Source organism: Sorex fumeus, unplaced genomic scaffold (genome assembly GCF_029834395.1).
Source record: "Sorex fumeus unplaced genomic scaffold, SorFum_2.1 ptg000006l, whole genome shotgun sequence".
Lineage (NCBI taxonomy): Eukaryota > Metazoa > Chordata > Mammalia > Eulipotyphla > Soricidae > Sorex > Sorex fumeus.
In genome coordinates, this window is record NW_026606063.1 from 62292983 (window position 1) to 62303208 (window position 10226).

A 10226-nucleotide genomic window follows, 5' to 3' on the forward strand; every position below is an offset into this window, starting at 1 on the left:
CTAGTCCCTGTGCTCAATCAAAAGGGTTCCCAGACCTTGACCGCCCAGAGGCAGCCTGCGTCTCAGGACTTCTGGTCTTGGTGATCATACATTGGCATCTTGGCATGACTGTCTGGTATACCTTTCCATGGTCAGGTTCTGTCCTCATCCACATAACAAAGGCATGCTCTATTTTTCTTTCAAAGTCACTTTGTCAAAATGACACTTTTGAAGAGCTTCAGGTTAAAGTAAGCGTGACCTATGCAATTTTGACCTTAAAAGTTGCCAGATTGTTTCATAAAAGATGCATTCTCTGCCCTGTCCTGCCACTTGGGGCACCTGTCTAAGAATTGTCCTCCAGCTTAACATGGACCCCTGACCTACACATACACTTGAGTATTTAAAACAATTGTGGATGCTACTTGAATGGCAGCTTTTAATGTCTTTTATGAATATGCAGAGGCTTATGCCATAAGAAAGCGTGTTGTGATGTGATCATTACTGCCATAGTGATGAAGTGACTTTATGCCAGTTTCTAGAAAGGAGAAACCATCCAAAGTCATCAGTAATTTGCCTCAGTGTTTGATTTGTGAGAGCATAATGGACTTTAGCCATGTGCATATACAGCCCTCATTTAGGCCAAACTCAGGAAATCATTTGTTTAAAATACCCCGCCCCCCAAAAAAATTTTTTCTAATGAAAAGGAAAACAAAACTAGCTTTTCTTTTGTAAGTTAACCAGTTTGACCTGCTCCTTATGGTAAATGATGGAAGAAGAGGAGGAGGGAGAGGTTTCAAAATAGATTCATTTGGATCACCAGAACAGAACTTTGAAAGTCTTCTCAGACATCGAGCCAGTGAAAATAAGCTTAGAAAAATTACTTGTGTCTAGCAGTGAGGTGTCATTTTTACGAAGTAACTTTTTTTTAACAGAGCCACACTTTAAAGCTTCTGAAACTAAGAACCAAACCTTGGTAAGCGAAAGTTTGCTTACTTCTCTTCACCTTCATGGCCGAGTCGATCACGAACCATTTGAAGCATCCAGACACCCCTGAACGTTTCATGCGAGGTGTATTGGGGACGGGTGGGGTGGTGAGCTGACGGTGGAGGGAACAGGGAGCTTTGTTCTGGTAGGTTGCAACACTCAGTATTGTTTAAATTCACCTGTGATTTGCCAGTATGAGGACTACATACTGGAGCGCTTCCATTTTCGTGGCTCTTTTATTTTAACTCATATGTATAGGCCAGTTCCCTGGGTTCACAGTGAACACAGACTTTTCATCAGAAACTTGTGAACACTCCCCATCATTCGGGAGGGGTGGGGATGTGCTTATTTTTCTTTTCTTTAATTGTTAAGAGATTTTAGATACATCAAGGAAAAAAAAAGGAAAAAAGTAGAGCAGCTTCCATCCTGTTTGATCATCTCTGCCACCACTGAGTACAAATCCCAGCCATTCTGCCATCTCATCCCCACGCATGTTGGCATCCGCAAGCCCTCTGATTTGCAGGATTTTATTTTGACATCCTATGTTCCATCTGGGATTTGGTCTTTCTCTGGGAGGTGGCCCGTCTCTGATGTTCAGCACGGTGTCCTTCCGTAGCATCACTCACCTGGCCGTCCTTCTTTCCTAGTGACCTCGTCAATGGCCTGGTGATGCTCATGAACAGCAACGTCAGCAGCCCTGTCAACCTGGTGAGTGCCCACCCCCCGAACTCCAGCCCCTCACAGGTCAAGTTCCCCAGAGCACCAGCATGATCTGCTTGCCACTAGCCCACCCAGAATATGCATAATTGCTTCCTGCTGCCTACTACAGAAGAACATTTAGACCCCAAGTGAGGCATCTGTAAGAGAAGGACGAAGGATCTGAGGAACACCGAACTATTCCTGTGCATCCAAAGGCCTGGCCCTGGAAATCTGTAGTTTTGATCTGGGAGTAGATAGACTTTTGTTCAGGGTTCATTTCCTTCTTCCGTATAGTGTACCTGTGGCCTAGCTTAGTTGTAAGTAACCTGTCGTCATCAGGGGTCATGGAGACAGTTGGGCAGTTATTTCTTGTCCAACATCTGTGATTCCACTGCACAGCCTCTCGGACTGCTTCTTCCTTCATAGCTTCCTGCCATCCTGAAACCTCCTGATGGGGTGGGGAGATGGTCAGGATGTGTTTGGTGGAGGTGCTCACCCAGCTCTTAACACTTCATGCTGGGGGAACTTGCTTCTCCCCATATTTTGTTCTCTGTCTCTCTAATTCCTACTCACACAAAGATTTTCCTTGCACAAGGAGCTAAAATCTCTGTGCAACTCCCCACTAGCCTGTCTTGTCCTCCTGGGGCTACTTCTGGCCCCTCAAGAGCCACTGTGGCCAGAGAAGTTGCTGGCCTGCCCTAGGATTCCTGCTCTTTTTCCCCTTTGGCCATGACTCCTAAGGAGTTTCATTCCACCACCATGAAATTGTGGGCAGCTGGGGTCGACGTTAGTATTCAGGCACTCTGCTTCCCTGTCCAGAAGACAGCCTTTGTCCGCTGAGCACCAACACTATGCCATCTCCCCCTGTCAGATCTTGCAGCCTCTTAAGATCGGAGCTTCTCCCAGACCCATTTTCTGCTGTGTGATCAGGTTCACAGGCCCTGCCTTGCCTGCCCTGTGTCTAGCCAGCACCTGGCTCTGACCTCTCCTTACATCTCTGTGTTTGTGACCTGAGGCTTGTTTCACAGAATCTGTTTCCACAGAACTGGAAGAGAGTTTCTAGCAGGCAGGAAAGTTAAGTCCCTGGAGCCATCACTCCCCCAGGACAGTTGACACATCCCTGGGGACACGTAGCTTTTAGCACTCATCCAGAGCTGTTCTCATGCGCTTTGGAGAAAAATAAATCCCTTTAAAGCAGAATAACTTGCATCCTGTGAACCTTGATGTATTTTAAGCATTTTCTCCTCTGAAATATTTAGGAAGACCAGTAACTTGTATTTTTGCTGCATGCTCTTTAAAATGTGCATGTTGATCCTGGAGAGATACTACGGTGAGCAGAGACACTTGCATTGCATACAGCCAACCCTAACACCCCGTGGAACACTGAGCCATGCCAAGAGCAAGCCCTAAGCCAGGTGTGGCCCCAAATAAAAGAAAAAAAACAACTAAAATGTTGTCATTGATCTCTCCCAGACAACCCTTCTCTTTTTCTTAGGTACCTATACTTCTTTTTTCTGTTTTTTATTTATGTGGCAGTGGGGGGACGCAGCGGGGTGGGGAGGAGCATTTCTCACAGAAACCCATCTTCCTTGGATCTGATAACTCTGTCTCCCAGGTCCCCTTCAGGTGGAGCCATTTTCTCCCCAATCCCATCAACAGCGCCACTCAGTTTGACCTCATCTTCAGGCTGATCATCATCACACCCATCCCTTCCTGCCTTTTAGCTTCTATCTTCACCCTCAGAGCACAGGAATGAAAAAGGGATTGGAAGCCACTCAGCCTCCATGTTCTATGGTGTCTCTCACAATGGTTGGAGGGAGCATAGCAAAATGAGAGGAGGCAAAGGGACAGTGATTATTGTGACGTGCTCTGGGAAGGAAGGAAGGGGGAAATGATTTTCCTTAAAGCCTCCCAGAAAGTTAGCTCTCATACAGACTGCACTGGGCTATCATCCCAACTTCCTCAGAACTCAGTTGTGGGTTTTTTGGTTTTTTTTTTTTTATCCCTGGCACACCTCTCTGGTGTGGTTTTGCAGTCCTTTGCCATGTGAGTTGTCATTGCAGACACTCAGAGGGAAATATGTTGTCCAGGCAAGCTAACTTTGCACAATTGAACTTGATTGGTTTTTTTTTTTTCTTTACGTGGGTGGAAACATTGGGGAGGGTGCCAGCAGTGCAAGGGAGCAATCCCAGGGACTCACATATATGAAGCATATGCTCTGGACTTTGAAATAGGACCAAACTTTTGTGCAGAATGATTTATTTCAGCAGTATCAGATGCAGAAATTGCCCTGACACCTTTTGCCAGCGAATGTGCCCCTTTTAGATGGTCTTGGTCTACCCTGAGACCATCCTTGTGAATAGATGGGAAAGATAAATCAACACAGGTTTCCTTCCTACCAAAAGTAGGACATCCCTCTTTGGTACATTTTTGGGTCTGGGAATGCTGAAAAGCCCTTCCATTTAGATTAGTGTTCAGAACATTCTGTACCTTTGCATAACAGGGAAAACTGGTCCAGCTTCGTGCTTTGCCATGTTGAGTTATCAGCCCCTCAATCAGTGTCCCCTGAGATGAGATGAATAGGATCTGGGAATGTCAGGCTAACTCATGAACTTCTCTGAAGGCTTGCTTAGGGTCTGGGTGGGACTGAGTAGATCTGTGCTGGCCACACTCATAACCTGAAACCATTTTTTCCTCAGGGGAACCCGGAAGAGCACACGATCCTAGAGTTTGCTCAGTTAATCAAAGGCCTCGTTGGTAAGTGCAACAAGCACCTTTCCAGTAAAGCCTTGACTTGGAAGTGCATCGTTAACATGAGCCAGTTAAATTGGATACAAGGCAGTTCTTTATCAAGTACTTTTTTCCTGATCCCTTGGTCAGGTCACAGGAAGAGATTGGGTGTTGTCACCATTGGTGTTCACAGTTGTGATATGGGTCCGTGGGGTGTGGGAAGAGCGGATATGTTCCCCACAGCTCAGGCACAGAGGCATCCATTGTTGGATTTTCAGGCATGGGTAGTCAGGGAGAAAAGCAGCGTCTGTTGGCGAGTTCATGTCAAAGGTGGTTCTGGGTACCCTTGTTGTGAAATGTGGAAAGAGTGTTGGCCCAGGGACCCCAGTTTAGGCCACGTTCTTAATCCAGAAGATGGTATGTTCTCAGCCCACCTTTGAGTTGCAAATGCATGTTCAGTGAGCCCTTGGTTCAACCAACAGGCCTTCCGGCTCTCAGGCAACTTTCCAGGGTTGCTGGAATTGGAACTAAGACACAGCCTGGACTTGTGGCAGCCAGTGCCCATAATTCTACTTCCAGCAGCTCTGGACCCACAGGGCTTGCTCTTATTCTGGTGTGTGTATGTGTGTGTGTGTGTGTGTGTGTGTGTGTGTGTGTGTGTGGGGTTGGGGGTGGAAAGGGGCCCAGCAGGGCTGTGAGGTCCCTTCCTGCTGGCTCAGGACTGACTCCATGGGAACCCTTTTGTCTGCCACACACTCCTCTGGAGCTAGTCCTGTGTGCCCTGGCATCTTCTTGTAAGACCCGGTGAAGGTTGGTGCATTTCTGCCAATGGGTTCCTGATAGATTGAAACCTGAGTGGCCTGATTGGGGCTTCCAAGTCACAGTGATCAGACCTCGACATGACCTCGTTGACTTTGGAGACCTACTTGAATGTGCAGGGGGCCCACCTGTCCCTTCCCCAGCCTGCTAGGGGACCAGAAGTCCCCACATGGTGTCCGTAAGGTTGTCAGCCAGGGCCCCAGTGCATGGACTCTGTTTGCAGTAGAATGCCACACCCCTCACAGTGCATGATTTTCTCTCTGCTCTTCTTGAACATCTCAGGGAGTGGAAGTGAGATCCAGTTTCTCTCAGAAGCCCAGGATGACCCCCAGAAGAGGAAGCCGGACATTAAAAAGGCGAAGCTGATGCTGGGCTGGGAGCCTGTGGTAAGTAGCGGGTGCCAGGCACGCAGCCTGTTGGGGAAGGGCGGCCCCTACTGCCACACGTGTCCTCATGGCGTCCATCCAGACAAGCCTGACAGCAGCTCTTCTCCAGGCCAACACGCGATCCTCTTTCCATGGATCTCACCTTCTGTCCTGTCTTCACCCTTTGCTGCCCCTTGCCTCCTGCTCCCAGCACGTGTTGAAAGGTCAGGGGCCTGTGTGTCCTGCAACTTCTGAGGAGCCCAATGCTGACACCTAGCAGGGATCTGGGCAACTCAGGTCCATACCACCTTAGGGGGCAGCCCTTTAGGTTCGACTAACACCTGGCCAGGTCACACATGGAGAGCAGTCCGCCAGACCCAAGGACAGTTCACTTTTAAAAATGTCCATAATGGGGCTGGAGCGATAGCACAGCAGGTAGGGCATTTGCCTTGCACGTGGCCAACCCGGGTTCTATTCCCAGCATCCCATATGGTCCCCTGAGCACCGCCAGGAGTAATTCCTGAGTGCAGAGCCAGGAGGAACCCCTGTGCATCACCGGGTGTGACCCAAAAAGAAAAAAAAAGTCCATAATACTGGGTTAGATCCTGGCACCACCTAGAGTCCTCTAACAGAGCTAGGAGTAAGTCCTAAGCACCAGCAGAAGAAGAAAAAAGAAGAAACTAAGAAGAAAAAAATTAATTTAAAATCAAATAAAAATGCCCATAGCAGTAAGCATAGCCAAAAAAAGTTCCCTCAGAGCCCTGTAAGAAGACAAAGTGACAGAGTAATAAGACAAAGGGAAACAGAGAGTTTATTAACATGAAGGGAGGGGGGTGGGCACAAAGACTAAGAGAGTTTGGCTCTCTGTGGGCAGTGGAGGGAGTCCTAAGCCTCCTTTAGGGCACAAACATGATAAGAAGAATGAGAAGTTGAATAGGCTCTTAGAAAGCAGATGGTGACCCAGTTGTTTTGTGACCAGAGATGCCTATTGTCTCCTCTTGTCTGGGACTAACCATCTGTCTTCCTGACTGACCATCAGGAATTCTCTCCCCTAGCTTAGAATTTTTGGTCATGGTGTTTCTTCTGGAGATTTTCCATCTAGAGGTAGATAAGGGGGAATTCAGAAAAAGCTTCTACACGTAATGATTTTTTTCAGGTGCCTTCAGTTCAAAATAACCAATATACCAGAGCAGCAGATAGGGGTGTCGTATCCTGAATCCCTGTGTCATGTATCAGGGTGGCATATTCCATTTCAGGAGCTCAGCAGTTCAGAGACCTCCAGAGCTAAGCTTGCTGAGCTGTGAGTAGCCTTCAAGCCTGTTCCCTGACCTGCCATCAGCAAGTTAAGTGATCTTGTGACAGCTCCAGAAATGTGTGGAATGCAGCAGAGATGGTCAGATTGGTCGTGGTCAGATTGAGCAAAACCTGTATATAAAAATCCCTGCAATCCAAAGCAAGTCACAGCATGCACCAGTCTTAGTTTTGAGAAGGAATCTGTCTTTGTTTTAAATGAAATTTCATGAGCACATTCACTGCGTGTTAACAATTGCTTCTGCATTATGTGAGGTATGTATACAGTGAGTCTTTTTAATTTGACCAGATTTTAAGTTACAATAGACTACCATTCTCTTCCTGGTTTCTCTCTTATTACTATTTTTATACTGTTTCTCTATTAAGATTAATAGTTTAATTTTCAAAAAAAGGTTTTTTAACTTTCATTTGATGCACCTTGAATTACAATATTGCTAAAGATCACACCTTCCACCACTGTCCGCTTCCCTACACCATAATCTCACGGTCCCCTCCCATCCCCAAACATTGTCTGCCCCCCTCAGTCTTGGTAAGTTCAGTTCTCTAGAACCTGTTCTCAGGTTCTCTTGCCTTTTGCCATCTGTTACCCCCAACTATGCTTCTTTGCATCCTGCATAGGAGAGAGATCGTTCTGAATGTCCCTCACCTTCAGGCCGACTTCACTCCACATGATATCCTCTAGTTCCCTGCACATAGCAGCAGATTGTCTGACTTCATCTTTTCTTGCAGCCAAATAGTATTTCATTGTATATGTGTACCAACTACTTCTTTAGCTAGTCATCTGTCCTTGAAAATCTGGCTTGTTTTCAGATCTTGGCTATTGTGAGAAGTGCAGCAATGAAAGACTGTAGCACTGTAGCACTGTCCTCCCTTTGCTCAGCGATTTTCTCGAGCGGGCACCAGTAATGTCTCCTCTGTTAGACTTACTGTTACCGTTTTTGGCATATTGAATACGCCACGGGGAGCTTGCCATGCTCTGCTCTGCAGGCAGGATACTCTTGGTAGCTTGCCGGGCTCTCCAATATGAAAGACAATAGGAGCATAAATTTCTTTTCAAAATACTGTTTTTGTATCCCTAGGGTAGATGCCAAGAAGTGGAATTGCTGAGTCATACGCAAGGTCAACTCTTGCGTTTTTTTTTGAGGAGGGTCCATACTGGCTTTCAGAGTTGAACCAGTAAGCATTCCCACCAGCATTCCACTAGCCGTGGTTGAAGGTTCCTTTTTCCCCCCACATCCAGACCCACCCTGGTTATTTTTGTACCTTTTTTATGTGCTCCAGTCTCACAGGTTTGAGATGGTTTTGATTTGGATACAGAAGCATTGTTGTTTTCATTTGCATACAGAAGAACAGATAAACAAAATGGTACTTCACCAAAGGAAGGTGCATCTGCATCACAAAAGAAATAATGATATGATGATCAGAACAAAAAGATCTCTACAGATTGGGAGAAAATGTTTGCTCTCCTGGCAAAGGGTTAATGTCTAATACATTAGTCACTTGTAAAACTCAAAACAACAAAAAAACATCAAAAATAGGAAGAAGCAACTTCCTCCAAAATGCCTTATAGAGGGCCAATGGGCATATGAAAAAATGCTCTGCATCACTTAAATGTACAGTTTAGGTTGATATACTTTTAAGTTTAGACACATGAAATCATCACCCCGGCCATGACACAGACCATTTTCCTAGTCTGTTGCACCTTAGGCTGTGCTTCACCAGAGAATTTTGCCTTGAATTGGCAGCAGCTAATTTGATTTATATTTCCTGTTGGCTGCAGGACAACTCTCAACCCCAGACTTAAGATTGCACTCTGTGGTAGTGTATGGGGTCCGTCTTGGATTCAGCTTCCTGAACTCAGGTCAATGGGATGGAGATGCACAGGGCACATGTCATGTCAGAGAATGAAGCAGTGAAATACAGACTGCCTTCTCCACACACCTGCCCTCCACCTATGGTAGACTTTAAAACATATGCATGCTCATTCTTTTAAAAAAAAAGTGATTCTTTTTTTTATGTTTGAGTCAAACTGGTATAGACACCAATCATCAAGAGGTAGTGTGGGTTCCTGGGGGTGGTATGGAGCTTTTTTTCTTCTCAGTGTTATTATTTTAATGGAATTCATCAAATTGCACTGAATTTCACAAGCACTTTTGGAAGACAGAGCTCTGACCACCCCTGGCTGGTTGGCTTGGTGCTATCTCCCTCCAGCTACCTTAAGTGCTGACATGTCACTCAACCACACTTTCTCTTTTCACAGGTCCCCCTGGAAGAAGGTTTAAACAAAGCCATTCACTACTTCCGTAAGGAACTCGAGTACCAGGCAAATAATCAGTACATCCCCAAACCAAAGCCCGCAAGAATAAAGAAAGGACGGACACGCCATAGCTGAGAAGCTCACTCCCAGGATAGGAGATGCCCTGGTTCACACTTGATGAGATATATTTTTTATTCTTTTCAGGTTTTTTGTGTTTGTTTGTTTTTTAAAGAAAAAAAAAGACTTCAAAAGGTGTTATGAAGAACAAACTGGAATTTCATTCTGAAGCTTGCTTTAAAGAAATGGATGTGCCTAAAACCACCCCCTTGAAAAACTGCAAATTTTGCCTTGCACTTTTTAAATCTGTGTTTTTATGTAAAATAGTGTAGATGCATCTCTGCATCCTTCCAATTTTTTATCTTGCTGTGAAAGCTGATGTGACTGTCATTGACAGTTTTATTTACTGGTTTCTTTGTGAAGCTGAAAAGGAACATTAAATGGAATGAAAAATGCTGATTTTATTTATAAAAGTGGGTACTTCTAAATGAGACATTATTCCATGTATAAAGGACAACACACACACACACACACACACACATCATAAACTTAGCAGTATTGTCAAGTGGGTAGCGTCACCAACATTTATTCCGTGGGTTGCTGAAAGAGTTGTGTGGGAGAGCTTTATGTTTCTTTAATTCAGAATTTTTCCAGGTCTAGTTTTTAGTTGCCAACTTGACTTTGAAATACTTCTGTTGTCACAATCAAGGATATTTTAAATCACTACTGTGTTGTGCTGCATATGCGGGGGGTGGGGGGAGCAAAGTTAACATATTCTTGGTTAACTGGTTAAATATGCTATTTTAATTATTTTAATAAAATATTGAAATTCACTTTCAGTTTCTTTTTGTTTGGTTTTTCTTTTTCTACAAAACTGTTCATTATAACCCAATCATTGTATGATTGGGTTTCATTCATACAATGTTCTGACACCCATCCCTCCACCAGTGTAATTTCCCAGTACTAGTGTCCCCAGTTTCCCTTTCACCCATCCAAGAACCCCACACACATACACACACCAGCCT

General features: G+C 45.2%; 1 protein-coding gene across 3 annotated transcripts in view; it reads left to right on the forward strand.

Annotated features, from left to right (window-relative positions):
• Positions 1-9369, forward strand: part of UXS1 (UDP-glucuronate decarboxylase 1) — a 96318-nt gene extending 86949 nt beyond the window's left edge. For all 3 annotated transcript variants that reach the window (XM_056123071.1, XM_056123081.1, XM_056123089.1), the window contains 4 exons: positions 1611-1671; positions 4362-4419; positions 5494-5597; positions 9148-9369. In XM_056123071.1, coding sequence (XP_055979046.1) covers positions 1611-1671; positions 4362-4419; positions 5494-5597; positions 9148-9279 — 355 coding nt within the window. In that variant the 3' untranslated portion in view covers positions 9280-9369. The remainder of the gene's footprint in view (positions 1-1610; positions 1672-4361; positions 4420-5493; positions 5598-9147) is intronic.
• Positions 9370-10226: the final 857 nt, after the last annotated feature.